This window comes from Oncorhynchus mykiss, chromosome 17 (assembly GCF_013265735.2).
Source record: "Oncorhynchus mykiss isolate Arlee chromosome 17, USDA_OmykA_1.1, whole genome shotgun sequence".
NCBI lineage: Eukaryota > Metazoa > Chordata > Actinopteri > Salmoniformes > Salmonidae > Oncorhynchus > Oncorhynchus mykiss.
In genome coordinates, this window is record NC_048581.1 from 75,984,687 (window position 1) to 76,008,030 (window position 23,344).

At 40.3% G+C, this 23,344-nt stretch overlaps 2 protein-coding genes across 3 annotated transcripts in view; one reads left to right on the forward strand and one right to left on the reverse strand.

Annotated features, from left to right (window-relative positions):
* Positions 1 to 4,179, reverse strand: part of frmd4ba (FERM domain containing 4Ba) — a 79,244-nt gene extending 75,065 nt beyond the window's left edge. Inside the window, exon 1 of the mRNA XM_036950683.1 lies at positions 3,875 to 4,179. The gene's annotated coding sequence lies outside the window, so the exon portion shown is untranslated. The remainder of the gene's footprint in view (positions 1 to 3,874) is intronic.
* Positions 4,180 to 21,496: 17,317 nt separating this feature from the next.
* The window catches only part of mitfa (melanocyte inducing transcription factor a), a 39,984-nt gene continuing 38,136 nt past the window's right edge, over positions 21,497 to 23,344 (forward strand). The window contains exon 1 of one of the 2 annotated variants that reach the window (XM_036950685.1): positions 21,497 to 21,773. In XM_036950685.1, the coding sequence (XP_036806580.1) occupies positions 21,567 to 21,773 (207 nt within the window). In that variant the 5' untranslated portion in view covers positions 21,497 to 21,566. The remainder of the gene's footprint in view (positions 21,774 to 23,344) is intronic. The other variant, XM_036950686.1, reaches the window with a different exon arrangement.

The window sequence follows — 23,344 nt, forward strand, 5'->3', positions numbered from 1 at the left end:
TTCCATTTCAATATTATCGCTTGCACAGTGCTCCTTGGGATGTTTAAAGCTTGGGAAATCTTTTTGTATCCAAATCCGGCTTTAAACTTCTTCACAACAGTATCTCGGACCTGCCTGGTGTGTTCCTTGTTCTTCATGATGCTCTCTGCGCTTTTAACGGACCTCTGAGACTATCACAGTGCAGGTGCATTTATACGGAGACTTGATTACACACAGGTGGATGGTATTTATCATCATTAGTCATTTAGGTCAACATTGGATCATTCAGAGATCCTCACTGAACTTCTGGAGAGAGTTTGCTGCACTGAAAGTAAAGGGGCTGAATAATTTTGCACGCCCAATTTTTCAGTTTTTGATTTGTTAAAAAAGTTTGAAATATCCAATAAATGTCGTTCCACTTCATGATTGTGTCCCACTTGTTGTTGATTCTTCACAAAAAAATACAGTTTTATATCTTTATGTTTGAAGCCTGAAATGTGGCAAAAGGTCGCAAAGTTCAAGGGGGCCGAATACTTTCGCAAGGCACTGTATGTATTTCATTTTCAATAAATCTGTGTGTAGATGGGTGATAATGTTTTTATTCAATCCATTTTGAATTCAGGCATTAACACAACAAAATGTGGAATAAGTCAAGAGGTATGAGTACTTTCTGAAGACACTGTACATATGAAGTGGGTAAAACAGTATATAAACATGATTAAAGTGGCCAGTGTTCAATGACTATGTACTGTACATAGGGCAACAGTGACTAAGATTCAGGGTAGAGTACCGTGTGGAAATTGTTAAAAGGCATCCTTGTGCATAGAGTTGCATGGTTTGTTTAACTTTGCAATCATTGGTTTCTGTTTGACATGCATTTTAAAGTGAAAAATCGGAGTCTCCGCATTACTTTGTTACCGTGGAATTGATTAGCACTGCTTTGGGGCATAAACTTACATTAGAACCCACCATAATCAAGTTGAGTAGCCACACTATTAGGTCTATTCATAAAAGTAAGCATACTGAAGCACAGACAAACTATTTCAAACTCTACCAAAGTACAGAATTTTGCAAAGAGAGAGATGCCATCAATTTATTGCATCATTCCTTTTCTTTCCTATTTTGTCTTTTTGTGGAAATCTGTACGCAGTAAGGGGTTTAGAGTATATCCTGTAGACTAGAGGAATGACTTGGGTGGAAAACCTGTTCAACAGGACCTGCTCACTCTGTCAGATGACACCTGCATGAGCACAGAATCTAATAACTACCAATCCTCCTGCTCTATGTGCATGAAAAACGTTCAAATGATATGTGTGTGAAAAACAGAAAATGCTGATAACCAAATCTCAAGACAAAAGAAAGGCTGGGTCTAGAGGTGGGAAATGATAATAACCCTATTCTCAGACCCAGGTTTCTGCATGTGTCGCCTTTGTAGGTTAAGTTATGTATAGACAGAAAAGGTTTCTACTGTTTACTCTCTGAAAGGCTGGTTTGTTTGAATGGCTCCGTGAATTAATGTATTCTGATTAGCAAATAACTCTTATCTGTGCTGGCTGAGCACCCAGCCTGGTCTCATAGACTAGACGTAACATAGTAAACGTACATTCAGACACTAAAATTAGGGAAAGGGGGATACCTTGTCAGTTGTACAACTGAATGCATTCAACTGAAATGTGTCTTCCGCATTTAACCCAACCCCTCTGAATCCGAGAGGTGCAGGGCCTGCCTTAATCAACAACCACGTCTTCAGCGCCCGGGGAACAGTGGGTTAACTGCCTTGCTGGGGGCAGATGACAGATTTTTACCTTGTCAGCTCGGGGATTCGATCAAGCAAGCTTTGGGTTACTGGCCCAACGCTCTAACCACTATTATGATATGTTATGTTTGGTATGGTTACAGAAGACAGATGGTTACTTAAAGAAAAACTAAAGTAGGTGGTTGGACGGGGTGGATAGGTGGGTGTATAACGCAAATTTCTATCAACGCAAAGGTTGCGAGTTCGAATCTCATCACTGCAATTTTAGCTAATTAGCAACTGTTCAACTACTTACTACTTTTGAGCTACTTTCAAACTACTTAGCATGTTAGCTAACCTTTACCCTAACCCTAACCCCAACCTTAACCCTTTTAGCTAACCCTTCCCCTAACTTTAACCCTTTAACCTAACTCCTATACTTAACCTTAATCCTAACCCCTAACTCTAACCCCTAGCCTAGCTAACGTTAGCCACCTAGCTATAATTTGTAAAAGATCATATGTTTTGCAAATTCGTAACATATAATACGAATTGGGCGATGGACATCTACAAATTAATACATATCATACGAAATGTAACATAAAATAATAAAGGGAGTGTTTTAGATTTTAAGTACAGAATAATACAAAATGCTCTGAGACCAGGTTGGAGCACCAGCAATGGAATCTTAGGTGACAGTTAATAGCTTTATTGAATTGGAAGCACTGACCCCATTAAAACCAACTGAACATCCCAGACTGAAGTAAACAAAATGCTGTCCTGCTTTTGTACTCTAATGTAGTGTGTGTGCGCGTGCGTGTGTGTGCGTGTGTGTCTGTGTGTATCTGTGTGTGACACTTATTTTATGAGCCTCTAATTTAATATTGTCCCCTTTACAAACCAGACCCATGCAGTGTAGTGACAGGGACAGGACAGGCACATTAGCACTGCCTGTCCTCAGCATGTACAGCTATTTAAACTACCTGAGGTAACTGAGTGAACTGAGCTACTGAGGTAAACTGAGGTCTATTAATCAAACTTTGTAGGCTACCAATCCATCTTGTTCACAGTTAGGTGTGGTTTTTCTGTCCTATAAAGTTAATACTTTGAGTAGCCTATCTGTAGCCTACAATTCATTACAGTCTAATTCCTCTTATGGGCCTATTTTGGTACTTGAGTCCAGAGTGACACAAACCCCATACAGGATATCACATTCTTTCTCCCATTGTTTGTCTTTCCCAGGAAACAGGAAACTCAGGCAGAAGTTGTGAGTCTGTGACTTTAAAACCTGTTTGTTTGTGTCTCAGCCTGTGTGTGTGTGTGTGTGTGTGTGTGTGTGTGTGTGTGTGTGTGTGTGTGTGTGTGTGTGTGTGTGTGTGTGTGTGTGTGTCTGTATGTGTGTGTGTGTGTGTGTGTGTGTGTGTGTGTGTGTGTGTGTGTGTGTGTGTGTGTGTGAGTGTGTGTGTGTGTGTGTGTGTGTGTGTGTGTGTGTGTAAGTTTGTGTGTTGTCTGTTATGTCTTTATTGTCCCTCTGGATGAGGTATTGACATAATCAACACCCTGTGTGCATGTTAGCAGCAGCATGTCTATTAGAAAACAAGCGTACACTTGTTTTGGTTTGATACCTCAGTCGGTCATCACCTGAGAGCAGCTGTGGGAGTAAGTAAATGAAGGTGATGGAAATAATTGCATCTTATCTCTTTCTTGAGATAAACAAATAAATTAACATTACTTCCAATGAAGAAATGGCAAAAACTAAATACAACCTATAAACTAGGGAATACTGATTACTGTATAAGTGTCTAGGTACAATAGGTAGGCATATTCATGCTGTTGGCTACCAGAGTGTTTAAAATTGTTTTAAGTGCATAACATGTGCCAAGTAATGCACAATGCAACAAGATAAAGGATGAGAACAGAGTGAGATAACAAAACAATTACGAGCTTGTTTTTACATAGGTTTACTTATTGTTGAAGAAAACAATAGTGTATATTACAATGCAGATGAAAATATAACTTATACCATACATCATATGATATGAGCATGGCACAATTACAGATGGTTGCCAGCCCAATCAGTATTGCTTTTGATAAACATAGCCTCAGTTACCATCAAAAGCATGATTGATTCGTTTGAAAAGAAACTGTATAGTTCCTTACCTTTTTTTTTATTGTCGCCGTTATGGTCCAATTGAACTTTTTGTATGAACAGAAGGTTTTTTACCGGCAGCGATAAAAACAAATTATTCCACCGGCGTTCTCTCCGGCTGTAGCCCACCAAAACGAATAAAGAACGTAAAATTAACCGCTGCTCTTTCGCTAGTGATCCATTGGGGCCAGAAAGCGAAGCTGTCTACTAGGTCCGCATATCCTTATCGTGCACAGTCTCATCCATTCACTCTCTGCCTCCTCCCCTGTATCCTTCAGCCAATTCAGAGAAGACGAATTTCCCACTATTTATTCTGTGCCAGTGCTGGCATGACCTGAACAAATGCACGGTCCACGTACAAGCGATGCGGGACCTGCTGAACTATAGTCTATATAAACAAAGCTCTGTCAGTCTCTGCTCTGCAAACGTAGCTCTACATTTGTATTTTATATTTATTATTGGCAGCAGCTACTCTTCCTATGGTCCAGCAAAATGAAGGCAGTTATAAATTTTTTTTAACATTACAATACATTTACAACAGATTTCACAACATATTAAGTGTGTACCCTCATGCCACTACTCTACTACCACATATCTACAACACAAAATCCATGTCTAAGTGTGCATAGTGAGTATGTTATTGTGGGTTTGTATGCATGTGTCTGGGCCTATGTTTCTGTTGCTTCACAGTCTCCGCTGTTCCATAAGGTGTATTTTTTTGAATTTTTTTCTATCTAATTGTACTGCTTGCATGAGTTACTTGATGTGGAATAGAGTTCCATAGTCATGGCTCTATGTAGTACTGTGCGCCACCCATAGTCTGTTCTGGGGACTGTGAAGAGACCTCTGGTGGCATGTCTTGTGGGGTATGCATGGGTGTCCGAGCTATGTGCCAGTAGTTCAAACAGACAGCTCATGCATTCAACATGTCAAGACCTCTCACAAATAGAAGTAGTGATGAAGTCAATCTCTCCTCCGCTTTGAGCCAGGAGAGATTAATATTAGCTCTCTGTGTAAATCTAAGGTCCAGCCGTGCTGCCCTGTTCTGAGCCAATTGCAATTTTCCTGTTCCTCTTTGTGGCACCTGACCACACGACTGAACAGTAGTCCAGGTGTGACAAAACTAGGGCGTGTAGGACCTGTCTTTTTGATAGTGCTGTTAAGAACGAAGAGCAGCGCTTTATTATGGACAGACTTCTGCACATCCTAGCTACTGTTGTATTAATATGTTTTGAACATAATAGTTTACAAAAGTTTTATATATTTTTTATTGTATTTATTTAACCTTTAACTAGGCATGTCAGTTAAGAACAAATTCTTATTTATGATGACAGCCTACCCAGGCCAAACCCTAACCTGGACCATGCTGGGCCAATTGTGCGCTGCCCTATGGGACTCCCAAACACAGCCAGTTGTGATACAGCCTGGAATTGAACCAGGGTCTGTAGTCATGCCTCTAGCACTGAGCCACAGTGCCTTAGACCCCTACGTCACTCGGGAGCCCCCCTCCAAGTAGTTTAGACGCCCTCAACTTGCTCAATTACCACATTATTCATTTCAAGATTGAATAATGTTTTAATTGAATGTAGGATAGCTAGAGGGGTTTAAATATTTACAGAACTGTAAAATGTATTCATGCTGGACATTCAAATTAGTTAACGTTGGAACAAACATTGCATTCATCCTTCAGTTGTCGGAGAAATAGCAAGCCCACTTGATGAAAACAACCTTGGGGAGCCAACCTCTCAAGGTATTGATGCTAAAGAGCTGAATGTGTATTTTCTTGTGAAGGACAAAACCTATCCAACACTAATATTTGTATGCTAATACATTTGCAGGTGCACTTCATTCAATTGTATTGATCACAGACATTTGTATTTTGCTTTCAGGGAAATGTAATAACTACTATCAATCCAGTCCAGACCTCTGATTTCAAACATGGATGGCTCTGTGGATGCTTGTCACATTCGTCGTAACGATGAGACCAAGGCGCAGCGTGATTGGAATACGTTCGTATTTTATTTAACAAAGAACACTTAAACAAACGTGACGCTATAAACAACTAGTGCTGCCATGCAACTACACATAGACAATAACCGACAAAATCAAAATGGAAAACGGCAACCTAAATAGGATCCCCAATCAGAGACAACAATTTATTTTTTAATTTTTTAATTTCACCTTTATTTAACCAGGTAGGCTAGTTGAGAACAAGTTATCCTTTACAACTGCTACCGTGCCAAGATAAAGCATAGCAGTGTGAACAGACAACACAGAGTTACACATGGAGTAAACAAAATTTAAAAAAGCTGTCTCTGATTGGTAACCAATTCAGGCCACCATAGACCTACATATACCTAGACATACCAAAACCCCATAGAATACAAAAAACCCCAGACAAGACAAAAACACACATACCCCCCTTGTCACACCCTGACCTAACCAAAATAATAAAGAAAACAAAGATACCTAAAATCAGGGCGTGACAATGCTGCTGTTCTCTCTTGAGCACAGTGATAGTCTAACCAATGGGGTAATACGTTTTTTAGACGAAGTATGCAGAAAGTTCAATTTTTATGATGATTAATCTATTAGTCAAAAAAGGAAGCTACTAGAGTTATCATGAAAATTATAACATTGTTAAAATGATGAACAGGCCCACTACTAAAAATAGAAATTGATTGAGTAGTACTTGGTCAGTAGAATTTATGTGAATGTGCAAAATGCATATCTTTCAACTGACAGAATTGTGGAACAAGTTGTACGGGAAAGGAAGGGAGTGCCAGATCATTGTGGAGTCACTGGAAACTGAACAATGGAAAAACTCTGAAATCCCCAGAAACTGCAGGACTAGGAAATGGGAGGAATTGAAAAAATGACTAGGTTTACTGTAAGGTAGCTCAACCAGGTCAAAGCGTTAACAGACAAACTAAAGGTGGGTGGTGCCCTGTTCTCAATCTCACCCTTACATACCCATTTAAAACAAAATATAATAATTTGTGTCTAGGCAACCTACTGGTGTGTACGGAGACAAAATGTTTAGTTCAAAGCCTAAATTAGTCACCCAGGGGACTGCCTCACCCCCATCCCCCATTTTGGGGGATTTCTGCTTGCGAGTGATTAGGCTTAACCCAGTGCCATGTGTGCACTAAGCATCTCTACCCCCAAATCTCAGCCTGGCCTCAGGTCCCATGGCGATTACCACAGAAGGCCTTGTCACTTTGACACTTTCTATATCTGTCCTATTCATGACACAAAAAAATAAATATAGATTGCAAAACAGTTTTCTTTTTATAAGGATGGAGCCAATTTTCCAAAAGAAAAAGAAAATCAGTCTGGTCATTGATGAGAAATAAGGTATTGGCTACAGAGTAAAACCTCTATTAAATTCATATTGTACATAAATAAGAATAAGACCTATTTGTGCAGGTATGAACAACCAAAAGCCTCACTGTACAAGTATTTATTTATAAGCTAAAAATGTACAGGTCCCTTGAGATGAAAAACAAAACAAATAGAAAACTGAATATAGATGAATAACTTGTACAGTAAGTCATATTTTGATAGTTATTCTTCTCAAAATAACTATCAGAGATAGCAACCGCTAAAGTGGAGTGATCATTGTTTTAGGGGAGATTAACACCATGAATATTAAATAGAGGGGATTATGTTCCATCAGTAACCCTCATGGAGCAGATGTTAACATGGAGAGGAGGGATAACCTCCTGGGACGTGATGGGGGCAGGAGAGACCCGGAGCTGATTCACACTATGCCAATCTCCTTTGTAGGGCCATTGTCAGTGTGTCAGTGTGCATCCCATCACCATGCATCTCCAAGTATCTGTCTCCTATTACAGGCCTCAGGCCAGATTAACTCTGACAGCCACTGCCATTAGACTTGACCTTGGTTAACTGGTAATATGATATTTGATGCTCAGACATCACCTCTCATTAACTTTGCAAATCACATTGTTTTCTGTGTTTTGAACTTGTTTACATCCTTAATATAAAACAAAGGACACAAGAAGAATTGCGGGTGTGGAACCATATGGGCTAGTGTCTATATGGGCTATAGACATCCCATCTCATAGAGCAGAGCAGCCGAAACAGGTCGACTGTATAATGGTATTGTATTAATACAGCCACCAGCCCTCATTCTGCTTGTTCATTTCTTTGGAATGAAAGGACAATTTTAGTATTTTCCAGGCCACAGTGAAATAATCCACCATTAGTCTCTCCTTCAGTTTTGTTCGCCCATCCCCTATCCCCCATCCCTCATTTAAAGATGAGGTGTTATGTGACTGGGGGATACTGTGGAGGAAGCTTGAGGGATTTTTGTTTGTGAATTTCCAGTTTTTCTTCCGTGTGTCTCTCTGTAACTCTTGTTCCACATTTTCTTAGCTAAAGCCATATTAGCATATTAGCATATTAGTAGGATATCATTGTAAAATGTATTCTTAATTAACTGACTTGCCTAGTTAAATAAAGGTTAAATAAAAATGAAATACAAAAATAACAGCACTGTTCATTTCCTGCATATATTTCATAATGTTGATCTTAACGAAAGTGTAACAAAATACAATATTAGAAAAAATATATATTTTAGACCAGACCATGTGACATAGGAAGAGTTCGTTTTTGTGTTAATTTGAAAAAAGTGCAAACATTCTTACTCTAGAAAACACTTTCAAATACAATTTTAACATTAACGACTATTCTAAAACATTAATAGATTTTTTATCATATTTTCAAGCTACGTTTTTTATCCTGGTTTTGATGACATCAGTTTGTTCAATATTTGTACAGCGATAACAGATTTGAGTGGATAATCCTGGACTTCCTCTTGATTTACACTACCATCTAGTGGATTTAATGCACAGTCTGTATGTACACTAATTGGCACAGTAGACTAATATCTTAATTTATGCCAGAAACAATTTGGTATTGTATTCTAGGTATTAAAAATAACAATATTGTAGAATATCTTTAGTTTGTAACATATATAAATTGCATTATTTTAGCTGGCTTTTATTTCTCTGTATATGCCTAATCATCACCACTGAGGAACGTCACAGAAAACAATCAGTTGTTTATTTTATTTGGCGCCATCTAGAGTGTTCAGAGTACATGACTGAGGAAAATAACGTGTTTTCAAATGACAGTTCATCAAATTTGTTTAGGATATTTGTATTTTAGCCATTGTCGATACGTGCGAAAGTTTCACGGGGAAAGAATCCCGTCAGACTCAGGAATTGTTCCAGATATTGAGGTCGACAAAGATTTTCAGGACGAATCCAAAACGTTTAACGAGTTGAAAAGCAAGCCCCTGAAAAACAGGTCAATCCAGATGTTTACAACCTACTGCCTGCCCTGGAGCTGGATGAGTATGATGATGATTCATTTATGAATGTTCTTTATAATTGCTGATAGACAGATTTGCACATTCAGCCAAAATGTTTCACCAGAAATGTGAGATTTTATTTCTAAACCTTTCAAGCAACTTTCCTGACATTTGAGCAACATCTTGTGCAGATACCATGCTACTTAAATAAAACACCATAACCCAATAATCCATTGAATTTGGGGACACCAGGTTTAAGACTAAAGCAAACCAGATATGTATCCCTGTATGCATATTTCCCACTCTGGATTTTCAGTGCAGATTAAGCTAAATTTGTCAACACCGTGTAGTGCAGTAAATCTGACAGATAGGCTCATTAAAGTGCACATCGTTTGTTGATGTTTTCAAATATATAAATGTGTCTAATTAGCTAAAACTATGATGGCTCATCAGAGTATGTCTATTATGTCCCACTGGGCACAGACGTCAGTTCATGTCTGTGCCCAGTTCACGTACATTTGGTTGAGTTGTCAACTAACGTGAATTCAACATGAAATCAACAAAAAACGTCACTATGTCATTGGATTTAGGTTAATAATAGTTGCCTGTGGAAAAAAAAACTATTCGTTTTCCCATGTTTATTCATTTTCATCAGATTTTTGTGTTGAAATGACGTGGAAACAAAGTTGATTCAACCAGTTTTTGCCCAGTGGGTGTAACATGTACATCATGGGCCATTCTCTGTTTGGACTGTAGGTAGCACCAATGTGGAGACAACATGTGACTCATTTACTGAACTGCATTACCCCTGGAATGAAGACCTTGTCTGAACACTGCTCTCCAGTGTTCATCCAATTCAATGCTTCAAGCACTGGAGCTGAGCATGTTTCACATTTCTTTCTCCCTCTCCCTTCTCTGTGGTAAATGTACATCACTGAAGTGTAGCAAGTGTATAATTCTGTCCAGCAGAATTGCTGAAACCTTATTAATATACATGAATCTTTATCATGATAAAATAATGAATATGGCCGTTGTGTGCTTATCAGGTTTGTACCTTTGTCTTAATAAGATTGACCAGAAGTGCGCAGAAAGTAAAATTGATGTGAAAATACTGGTATTGTCATGTGGTATCTCAGATTGTTCTGGGAGGAAGGATGTTTGACATGCACAAATATTTTCAGACTATCCTGGCATAGAATCACCTTTTTATCAGAGCAGACGTCCTTTTTGCAGAGACAGTTATCCCTGTTGTGAATGGGTTGTCCCGTCCGGCACCTTATTGTAATCGTTATTCAACTGATCCCACAGTGATGCTAACATAATGCTTTGTGTTGTCAAGCTTGCTCTGACAGGCCTCCCTGTCTGGGTGGTGTATGAAGGTGTGGTCCCTCATAGGAAAGATGCAGATTGAGAGAGAAGGAATTTGCCCCAAGGGATTGAGATGACATGTCTGTGAGCTGTACAAACATGTGACATGGATTCACTGAACGGGAAGTGTCTGTATACTCACCTGAGGCAGTCAATGAAACTGAAAACGTTCAATGAGATCAGTCGTAACTACTTTCAAAATGTACATGTTTCCTATTTAAGGCTATGCAATTTGGTTACATGAATGCAGAAATGTGAGTGAGATCTTCTGTACATGTACTGTATACAGCACAGAATGTCTTGATGATTTTGTATGGATTCAATTTGGTTGATTATAATTTCTACTCAATCATATTCCCCTCTAAGGTAAACTGTACTGAACCAGTATGCTATCTGATACTCTCCTGGGTTTTTGTAATATTTAACAGCATTTTATTCATTAAAGTCATCTGTGTACTTGTGAAGTGAACACAAGATGGTGCTTTAACTCCCATTACTAAAGTGTTCCAAAAACACATTTTCATGTAATCACGTCTGGCGTTAATTTGATAACATGTGATAACATGATAAGTGTTCCAAAAACACGTTTTCACATGATTTCACATATGATGTTGCATCTGAAATCATGTGATTTCCCACATGTGAAATCAGACAAGGATTTTCATGCCTCATAAGGTAGTGGACAGATATTCTAGCACACTAAAATATCTAATTAGTTACTTCCTTCAGAGATACTGTGCATTTGCTATGAACCAAGTCGATATGCCAATGCGAAGACTGGTGTTACTTATGAAGCGTCTTGTGTGTGTGTTGCGCAACAATCTTGGTTTGTTTTGTGTTATGGCATTACCTTCCACTCCTTACTTTATTTAACTGCTAATGATTACCTTATTTTGCTGGTATTTCCTTTAGAATAATATCCTTGAAACAAATGTTATTGAAAGAGAGATACTATATAGGCTCGGGCCTATTCAGTATTCACCCACTGCATTTGGATACTTGCAATAGCACTTATGTGTACCTCTCCATAACTTAAGACCCTACATGCCATTAGCTTACTTATTTGGCAGGTTAACATGTTGTCATCTGTGATATTGTGAAATGGCATGTGAATTATGAAATGGATGGCAACTTATTATGATAATAATAAGTTGTGGAACAGGATCCTACAGAGTGATTCATTTTTATCTCAAAGTTATTGAACTATAGTAGAGGACTTTACTATAGTAGAGGATTTCCACTCATGCAACAATAGGAAGGTGAAACATTTAACTAGAGTCTGGAACAGAGAACACTTTATTTTTATACCGTTACTACATGGAAACAGTTGAATCACAGCCCATCCTTCCTGTTATTCTGTGACCACAGGCTGTACTAAATATATTGAAATAAGTGTCTTGGAAAATGTGTACTTCGAGATGGAGACTCAGATATTTTAGTAAAAATCACAAGGTCTTCCAAAGATATCTTTAGGATTGTTTTGCAGCAATTAGTTAGAAACACCATGTATTTTTATGAGTTTAGTGTCTCAACATGTATTTGTATGAGTTTAGTGTCTCAACATGTTTTTTACGAGTGTTTTGTGTACGGCTGCGTGTTTTATTGTGTGCATGTGGTGTGTATCTGAGACAAACTGATCATTGACTAGGTCAGAATGGTGAACAGTCATATTTCAAAAGAAGCAAGTCAACACATTTGCGCTGCAGGATACAAACCTTTTGCGTTTACATGTTTTTACAGACATATATGTTATTGCAATAAATATAGTGTTACCCAAATTTTTCCCAACGTGAAATATGGTTGGAGGGAGTGTATCTGGATTTATTTATCATGTTTAGTGTAAATAATCAACATTATCAATGAAAGTATCACAGCTAATTGCATGTAAGGCGTATTACCTCTAGACATTCAACGATACTTCAGAAAGCAGAGTGGGGATCTGAAAGTGAGACATTATTGTGTCATAACCGGAAGTACTGCCATCCTCTTGTCCTTTAAAAGGACCCTAGGTTTTAAACCACATACATATTGATGTTAGTCTCAAAAGAGCCACTGCCAATCATGATAATAAAAAGGTAGGACATTATCAACTGTCTTTCATGAAATACATTATGATACCTAATCTACAGAGTGTAATCTGCTCATACTTAACAATATTTAGGCTATCTGACACATTATTATACCTTGCTTTGTAATTGCTTTGAGAGTTTACTTCTTCCAGTTTCGATTCAACATAACTTCTGGGGTTATCTAGTTTTATTGGTTGGAACCACTTATTGATGCATGCATGCTTGGTGCTAAACCTTTCACCATTGCCATATCTACCCAATTGGCAACACTTGATGATTTGTGGCCAAGCCACGCGCACACAGGGTAATTGTTTACTCTGGTTTACTATTGTTTACTATGGAGGAAATGGCTGGAGAACATTATGTTTTATCTAGCGGCATGGGATATTGAGGTCAGTCCTCCCCTAGTTGTCATGCATGCTTGTTTTTCTTTAATATTTTATGGGAAGAAACAACTTCGTCAATTTTATATTTGAATACTGAATTGGTATCCCCAGTGAGTTAGGTGCATGTGCTCCCAAATTCTTCTTGCTAAGTGCTTTTACCGATATTATGATTCTTTCAAAAAATATATATATATATATATATTCCAGGTGTAAATCTATGATATTGCCCGAGCATATTTGGTTCTCTTCAACCAGCCTTTTGAAGGATTGTCCCTGGCTGCAATTTGATACTTTGTAACTGCTAACCAGACCAGAAAATGTATGTTAGTGAATTGGCAAAAGCCACTCTAGTGATATATGGAACAATAACTGCATTGTTGCATATCTATACATTTCATAGTGTCTCAATACATTTAAAATATCTCAATAGCATGTTGTGCTATTTAAATGTATTAAGATTAGGAAGTAGATTAAACATTGAGACATCCTTGCATTGTGATGTGCTTAATTTATCTCAGCGGTCTGGATCATTCTGTCACCAGACCTTTTTATTAGCTTAGCATCCATAATTAGCATCCATAATAATAATTATTATTTAATGTGTGGGACACACTGCTATTACAACCTATTCTATAATTATAAATGAATCGACTGATCAGTACAAGCTAATACTACATGGTGGCCTTGCTAATTTAGCAACAACAACAAAAACTATTAAGCAGTTTCAAAAGACTTCTGGGTTTTTGCTCTATGGAAAGCTGAGACTTTTAAGAACACTCTCTACGATGCCCACATGCTTCACAGGACTCGTGAGAAAGTCACTGTAACTGTGAGGTAAGAAATGACTGAATATGATTTTTGGGGACCAGGGTTACATTTGTAACTTTTTTTTTTTTTTAGCTTTCCTATATCTCTCAGACACCTCAAACCATACTTCCTTTTGATACGTTTTGGGATTTAAAAAAAATAGCAATGTATGAATGTTATTCAGTGCGTTTCTATGGGATAATAGCAGTAAAGCCAAATTCAATGTTTCATCAAAAACATGTATTTTATTTATTAATGGATACCTACAGAGTTCCTAAAACTCAAAATCAAATAGCTAAATGGTCCATCTTATAACAATTCCATATTTTAGCTTAGTAGATAACACCATCTAGAGGCTTATACTCTTAGGGGTTAATGGTTTGTGGCTATGGTCAATGATGAGGTCAGTCAATCACAGCCTCAAGATTACCCTATATATGCTAGTATGATAAATGTTTTGTTCGGAAGGAATGGACCAGTCAGGCCATACATAATGCTGTTGTCCCCGTAAGGCACAATGATGATTTGATATTTGGTTTGGTTAAATTTCTGTACCCTCTCCCTGATGTCTCTCTGTACCTTAAGTGGCCACTAACTACACAAACTTCATGTCTTTAGAAAGGCCTTTATCAACATATGTATAGTTATTTTAACTGTATGTCCATAGACGAGAGCCAGAGGACTCTTGAATTCTGCGTGAATAGTAGGGCGGGAATTGCCCGGGACCTCACGATGCGATATTATCACGATACTTAGATGCCGATACGATATGTATTAATTGCCAGGGACCTGACAATGCGATATTATCACGATACTTAGATGCCGATACGATATCTATTAATTGCCAGGGACCTGACAATGCGATATTATCACGATACTTAGGTGCCGATATGATATGTATTAATTGCCAGGGACCTGACAATGCGATATTATCACGATACTTAGATGCCGATACGATATCTATTAATTGCCAGGGACCTGACAATGCGATATTATCACGATACTTAGATGCCGATACGATATGTATTAATTGCCAGGGACCTGACAATGCGATATTATCACGATACTTAGATGCCGATACGATATGTATTAATTGCCAGGGACCTGACAATGCGATATTATCACGATACTTAGATGCCGATACGATATGTATTAATTGCCAGGGACCTGACAATGCGATATTATCACGATACTTAGATGCCGATACGATATGTATTAATTGCCAGGGACCTCACAATGCGATATTATCACGATACTTAGGTGCCGACACAATATGTATTACAATTCTCGCGATTCTTGCGTTTCGATCCTACGATTTTATTGCGATTTGATGTTTCAAACATATTACTCACTATATGTCTGCTGCAGCGAGACAAGAGAGCACATGAGAACATTTGTTTTGATCAGTCATGGAAATAAAAGTGCTGAAAACATGTTGGCTCACGATTTAAAAAGAAGATGGAGAACAAGCTATAGGATGGAAAATACCTGCAGTTTGGGGCAAGGACAGCTGACTAGCGCTAGCTAACACTGCCTAGCATATATATATATTTTTTTACAAATCGATACTTGAAATCAAATTATCTATATAATAATGCAAAAGTAGTATTGTGATCTATAACTGTTGTCTAGACATTTATGTTGGGGCTATAAGATGATGAAGCCTCCAATGTGCTGTAGTATGTGCATGGTAATGCTAAGTGATAGTTGCAGACCGTGGCTAGATTTGACATGACTTGCTAATTAGTGCGATTATCACACAGATGCACGGGCTGAGAGGCTTTGCAGTGGTTTTATCAAAAGGATCACTTACCTAGGGAATGCCTCGTCCTGACAGCGCATGCACTGCCACATCCATTTAGGTTTGGGATGGGCAGAGTCCGTCTTGAGAAACATATTGTACATGTATTTCATAAGGGAGATGAGAGTGGATGGAGATTATAGTGATAGATGGAGAGGAATGACTTATTGCTCATTTATGCAATGGGTGAGTCTAATCTTAAAATGCTGATTGGTTAAAACATTTGTATTTATGCCCGTGAGTAAGAGTGCATTGTTTTATTAAACTAGATGTGGAGTCTTGTTCCAAGCCAGTCTGCTGTTGCCACTTGCCAGGTCTCTGAGATTATATGAGTATGTGTTGGAAGCATGAGAAGGAGGATATGTGAAAGAGGTACATATTATGAAGGTAGCAAGCAGGTGCAGTTACATCTAGGAACTACATGTATAGGATCTTAATTTGATCACTCTTTGGTTGATAAGAATTTTCCTGCAAGATGAGCAGAAATGCAGATGAGCTTCGTGATTTACATAAATTCACTGAGAACCCGCACTAACTTAAAAAATGTATATTTATTTCACCTTTATTTAACCAGGTAGGCCAGTTGAGCACAAGTTCTCATTTACAACTGCGACCTGGCCATGATAAAGCAAAGCCGTGCGACAAAAACAACAACACAGAGTTACACATAAACAAACGTCTAGTCAATAACACAATAGAGAAATGTATGTACAGTGTGTGCAAATGGATAATATTAGGGAGGTAAGGCAATAAATAGGCCATAGAGGCAAAATAATTTCAATTTAGCAATTAACACTGGAGTGATAGATGTGCAGATGATGATGTGCAAGTAGAGATACTCGGGTGCAAAAGAGCAAGAAGATAAATAACAATATGGGGATGAGGTAGTTGGGTGTGCTATTTACAGATTGGCTGTGTACATGCACAGTGATCGGTAAATTGCTCTGACAGCTGATGCTTAAAGATAGAGAGGGGGACATAACTCTCCAGCTTCTATGATTTTTGCAATTTGTTCCAATCATTGGCAGCAGACAACTGGAAGGAAAGGCAGCCAAAGAAGGTGTTGGCTTTGGGGATGTCTATTGAAATATACCTGCAGGAGCGTGTGCTACAGGTGGGTGTTGCTATGGTGACCAGTGAGCTGAGATAAGGCGGAGCTTTACCTAGCAAAGACGTATAGATGACCTGAAGCCAGTGGTGACGAATATGTAGCAAGGACCAGCCAACAAGAGCGTACAGGTCACAGTGGTGGGTAGTATATGGGGCTTTGGTTACAAAACGGATGGAACCGTGATAGACTGCATCCAATTTGCTGCGGAGAGTGTTGGAGGCTATTTTGTAAATGATATCGCCAAAGTCAAGGATCGGTAGGATAGTCAGTTTTACGAGGGTATGTTTGGTAGCATGAGTGGAGGAGGCTTTGTTGCGAAATAGGAAGCTGATTCTAGATTTAATTTTGGATTGAAGATGCTTAATGTTAGTTTGGAAGGAGAGCTTACAGTCTAACCAGACACATATGTATTTGTAGTTGTCCACATATTCTAAGTCAGAACCGTCCAGAGTAGTGATGTTGGTCGGGCGGGCGGGTGCGGGCAGCAATCGGTTGAAGAGCATGCATTTAGTTTTACTTGCATTTTAAAGCAGTTACAAGCCATGGAAGGAGTGTTGTATGGCACTGAAGTTCGTTTGGAGGTTTGCTAACACAGTGTCCAAAGAAGGGCAAGATGTATACAGAATGGTGTCGTCTGCATAGAGGTGGATCAGAGAATCACCAGCAGCAAGAGTGACATCATTGTTAAATACAGAGAAAAGATTCTTTAGAGAATTTAACCCTGTGGCACCCCCATAGAGACTGCCAGAGGTCCGGACAATTTGACACACTGAACTCTATCTGAGATGTAGTTGGTGCAGGGGGTGCAGAGCTGTTGGGGGTGCAGAGGGGGTGCAGAGCTGTTGGCCGGGGTAGGGGTAGCCAGGTGGAAAGCATGGCCAGCCGTAGAAAAATGCTTATTGAAATTATCGATTATCATAGATTTATCGGTGGTGACAACGCTTCCTTGCCTCAGTGCAGTGGGCAGCTGGGAGGAGGTGCTCTTTACAGTGACTTTACAGTGTCCCAAAACTTTTTGGAATTAGTGCTACAGTATGCACATTTTTGTTTGAAAAAGCTAGCCTTAGCTTTTCTAACTGGCTGTGTATATTGGTTCTGGGTCTTAAGTATATCCCAGTTTAGGTCACCTAACAGTACACACTCTGAAGATAGATAGGGGGCAATCAATTCACATATGGTGTCCAGGGCACAGCTGGGGGCTGATGGGGGTCTATAACAAGCGGCAACAGTGAGAGACTTATTTCTGGAAAGGTGGATTTTTAGAAGTAGAAGCTCAAATTGTTTGGGCACAGGCCTGGATAGTATGACAGAACTATGGAGGCTATCTCTGCAGTAGATTGCAACTCCGCATCCTTTGGCAGTTCTATCATGTCGGAAAATGTTGTAGTTGGGGTGGAAATTTCTGTATTTTTGGTGGCCTTCCTAAGCCAGGATTCAGACACGGCTAGGACATCCGGGTTGGCAGAGTGTGCTAAAGCAGTGAATAAAACAAACTTGGGGGGAGGCTTCTGATGTTAACATGCATGAAACCAAGGCTTTTACGTTTACAGAAGTCAACAAATGAGAGCGCCTGGGGAATTGGAGTGGTACTGGGGGCTGCAGGGCCTGGATTAACCTCTACATCACCAGAGGAACAGAGGAGGAGTAGGATAAGGGTACGGCTAAAGGCTATAAGAACTGTTTGTCTAGTGTGTTCGGAACAGAGAGTAAAAGGAGCAGATTTCTGGGCTTGGAAGAATAGATTCAAGGCATAATATACTGACAAAGGTATGGTAGGATATGAGTACAGTGGAGTTAAACCTAGACATTGAGTGACGATGTGAGAGGTTTTGTCTCTAGAGGCACCAGTTAAGCCAGATGAGGTCACCGCATGTGTGAGGGATGGGACAAAAGGGCTATCTAAGGCATATTGGGTAGGGCTGGGGGCTCTACAGTGAAATAAGACAATAATCACTAACCAAAACGGCAATAGACAAGGCATATTGACATTAGGGAGAGTCATGTGTTGCCGAGTGATCATAGGGTCCAATGAGTAGCAATAGGTGAGTAAGGGAGCCGATTCAGTAGTCGCTACTACGCTAGGCGAGCTGGAAACACGGCGATTTACACAGCTAGCGGGCCGGGGATAGCAGATGGGCTTTCGGCGACGTCGCAACGGAAGAGCCTGTTGACACCACCTCGGATGATTACGCCGGCAGACCAGTCATGATGGCGGGGCTCCGTGTTGGCAGTAAAGGGTCCAGGCCAATTGGCAAAAGAGGCAGCCCAAGAATTAGCTGGTGGACCTCTTCGGCTAGCCGGGAGATGGGCCTAGCTCGAGGCTAATTCAAGGCTTACTGGTTCTTGCTTTGGGACAGAGAAGTTAGCCAGGAGTAGCCACTCTGATTGCAGCTAGCTAGCTGTGATGATCCGGTGTAAATGTTCAGAGCTTGCGGTAGGAATCCGGAGATGTGGTAGAGACAAAGCAGTCCGATATGCTCTGGGTTGATATCGCGCTGTGCAGACTGGCAGGTTTTGACCGAGCTGAGGCTGGCTGGTGTCCGAGTTAACGGTGAAGACCGCTAGCAGTGGCTAACTGACAACTAGCTAGTAGCTAGTTAGCTGGCTAGCTTCTGATGGGGGTTCCAGTTCTAAAGTACACTGCTCCAAAAAATAAAGGGAACACTTAAACAACACAATGTAACTCCAAGTCAATCACACTTCTGTGAAATCAAACTGTCCACTTAGGAAGCAACACTGATTGACAATAAATTTCACATGCTGTTGTGCAAATGGAATAGACAACAGGTGGAAATTATAGGCAATTAGCAAGACACCCCCAATAAGGGAGTGGTTCTGCAGGTGGTGACCAGACCACTTCTCAGTTCCTATGCTTCCTGGCTGTTTGGTCACTTTTGAATGCTGGCGGTGCTTTCACTCTATTGGTAGCATGAGACGGAGTCTACAACCCACACAAGTGGCTCAGGAAGTGCAGCTCATCCAGGATGGCACATCAATGTGAGCTGTGGCAAGAAGGTTTGCTGTGTCTGTCAGCGTAGTGTCCAGAGCATGGAGGCGCTACCAGGAGACAGGCCAGTACATCAGGAGACGTGGAGGAGGCAGTGAGAGGGCAACAACCCAGCAGCAGGACCGCTACCTCCGCCTTTGTGCAAGGAGGAGCACTGCCAGAGCCCTGCAAAATGACCTCCAGCAGGCCACAAATGTGCATGTGCCTGCTCAAACCGTCAGAAACAGACTCCATGAGGGTGGTATGAGGGCCCGAAGTGCTTTCAGCCCTACACCGTGCAGGACGTTTGGCATTTGCCAGAGAACACCAAGATTGGCAAATTCGCCACTGGCGCCCTGTGCTCTTCACAGATGAAAGCAGGTTCACACTGAGCACATGTGACAGACGTGACAGTCTGGAGACGCCGTGGAGAACGTTCTGCTGCCTGCAACATCCTCCAGCATGACCGGTTTGGCGGTGGGTCAGTCATGGTGTGGGGTGGCATTTCTTTGGGGGGCCTCCATGTGCTCGCCAGAGTTATCCTGACTGCCATTAGGTACCGAGATGAGATCCTCAGACCCCTTGTGAGACCATATGCTGGTGCGGTTGGCCCTGGGTTCCTCCTAATGCAAGACAATGCTAGACCTCATGTGGCTGGAGTGTGTCAGCAGTTCCTGCAAGAGGAAGGCATTGATGCTATGGACTGGCCTGCCCGTTCCCCAGACCTGAATCCAATTGAGCACATCTGGGACATCATGTCTCGCTCCATCCACCAACGCCACGTTGCACCACAGACTGTCCAGGAGTTGGCGAATGCTTTAGTCCAGGTCTGGGAGGAGATCCCTCAGGAGACCATTCGCCACCTCATCAGGAGCATGCCCAGGCATTGTAGGGAGGTCATACAGGCACGTGGAGGCCACACAGCCTAATTTTGACTTGTTTTAAGGACATTATATCAAAGTTGGATCAGCCTGTAGTGTGGTTTTCCACTTTATTTTTGAGTGTGACTCCAAATCCAGACCTCCATGGGTTGATAAATTTGATTTCCATTGATCATTTTTGTGTGATTTTATTGTCAGCACATTCAACTATGTAAAGAAAAAAGTATTTAATAAGAATATTTCATTCATTCAGATCTAGGATGTGTTATTTTAGTGTTCCCTTTATTTTTTTGAGCAGTGTATAAAAATAGCAGATCCGTACCACATTTTGGTGAGGTGCGTTGCAGGAGAGTATATTCAGTCCCTAGATGGAAAGTGAGATTGAAATATATACAAAAAAAAAACAGAGGAAAACGATATTTACATAGGACAGGCCGGGACAAGACAAAACACACGTCCGACTGCTACGCCATCTTGGAACACAACTAACACACAGAAATATTAATATTCCACTTTGCATGAAGCCTCAGTTCATTAATAGCCTAACCACTGATCAAGCAACATTGTGGACTCAACATTCCAATCCTGTTGCTGCAGGATTATTTTGCTGTGACAATAAAGGTCAAATTAAAGTCCTACATCTGTAACTGCACCTGCTTGCTACCTTCATACTATTTACCTCTTTCACATATCCTCTTTCTCATGCTCCCAACACATACTCATAATGCCTCTCTCTACCTCCCTCTCTCATTGAATTGTATTCTAATATGATGTTTGTTTAAACCTGGATGGCTCAGAATAATGCAGTCAGCCTATCACTGTGTGTGTCCTGATTGACTGTGACTTTCTCCCCACCACTGCCCTGCTCTGGTTGGGCCGTGGCCTGCAGTGATCCTCTGGACCAACATGGGTTCCCCAAGCCCCCCCAGAGCCCCACAGTGCTCCCCGCAGTGATGTCACGTGTCCTGCTCCACCAGCAGCTGATGCGGGACCAGCTCCAGGAGCAGGACCAGCGGGAACAGAGAGAACAGAGAGAGAGGAGCACCAGGCACCCCTCACACCATCTCCTGCACCCCAGCTGCCCCCAGACCCCTCCCATCAATGTCACACTGCCCTCCAACCTGCCCACTGTGACCCATGTGCCCATGGAAGTCCTCAAGGTAAGCCGTCTACAGTGCCAGGCAGGTAATTTTGGACACTCTCGTTCACCCCTCACTAGAAGAGCTGCCAGAAGGTAGGGGTTCTCATCTGAAACTTTTACTGATAGATTCCTAGGTACATGGGTTCCTACTGTTAGTGCTGCAGTGGAATTGTTTTTCAGTGCCCAGTTTTTCTGAATTTCATTTAGATCCTTGATTAAACGTGATTACAAACAGATTACAGTTTATAGCATTTTGTTTAGATTGTTCATTTAACTAGGTTATGCTACAGAAATTCTGGTGACGGTGCCACTTTAAAACTAAAAATTACAGCTCTTTAAGACTGAACTGTGTTAAATCCATAGCGGGGATTATCTCCTGAAAGAATTCCTCTGTTTCCAGACATTCAACATGTTTAATCCTATTTGCTCCACTACATTGACGTATTTTCATTGCTTTGATTTCTGGTATGTCCGAGTGGATTCTAAAAACTGATATTATGTTTCTGTAATGAGACAGAGGATGTTACTGATGTAGAAACCAATGTTTTCCCAAGCCAACTCTTAGGAATCAACAACGGGTAAGATTTGATACTCTACATTGCATGTATTCGTTGTTTTATTTGACTGTCACTAATCATCGTGATAAATGGTTTTACAAAGATGATCCGTGTAGATTTACAACCCATTGTTATTTGATGCCAAATTCTCCTGATCAAACGAACCTACTGCATGGAGAATGTACAGTATGTGATTGTTATAAACAGGAAAGGGGGTCAGGCAGCAACTCTCTGAGTTTTAAATGTGTCAAATCATAACATCCTAGCAGAATAAGATTGGCTCAGTATTGGAGACTAATAGCATGCATTTGTCTGCCATTAGTCTAAGTAGTTATAAACTGTATGTTTATTTTTGCTTATGCTGGTTGACTGATTGTTTGGCAGCGTTTCCTCTTCTACTAAATGCTCCACCAGAGATGAATATTCAGAGATATGCATGTGCTGCAGTTGTGGCTAATAAGATATTTGAGTAAAGAATCTAGCAATGTTATACAGATGTAGGATCTTAATTTTACCTATATTGTCACAGCTAAATAATCCTGCAGCAACAGGATTTTAATATTTACTCCATAATGTTGCTTGAGCGGTGGTTAGGCTATTAGCTGGACAAAAGTAGGCTACATGAAAAGTGCAATACTGTTAATATATATGTGTTGGTGTGTGTTTTCAGTAAATCACAAAGCTCATCTGCATTTCTCAGCAACAAAAGAGTGATCAAATTAAGATCCCACATCTATAGGTGTTCTGATAGAGATGCTATTGGTAAACAATGAGAGATCTACTGTATGTGAGCAAAGTATCCGCTCTTAACTGCACACGTGGCACACAATCGTTTTTAGGAGAAATTATGTGCAAGTTTTTGATCTGGAAGTATTTTTTTAAACATTTTTATATTCTACTTACATTCTGATTATCAGAGTAGTCTGAGTAGTGACCAACAGAATTTGTCCACATTTGATAGCCTTGTATCTCCATTCTGCTGCAGACTTATCAGACGTCTTATTTCTAATTGAGTCACACAGTGGTTGTGGCC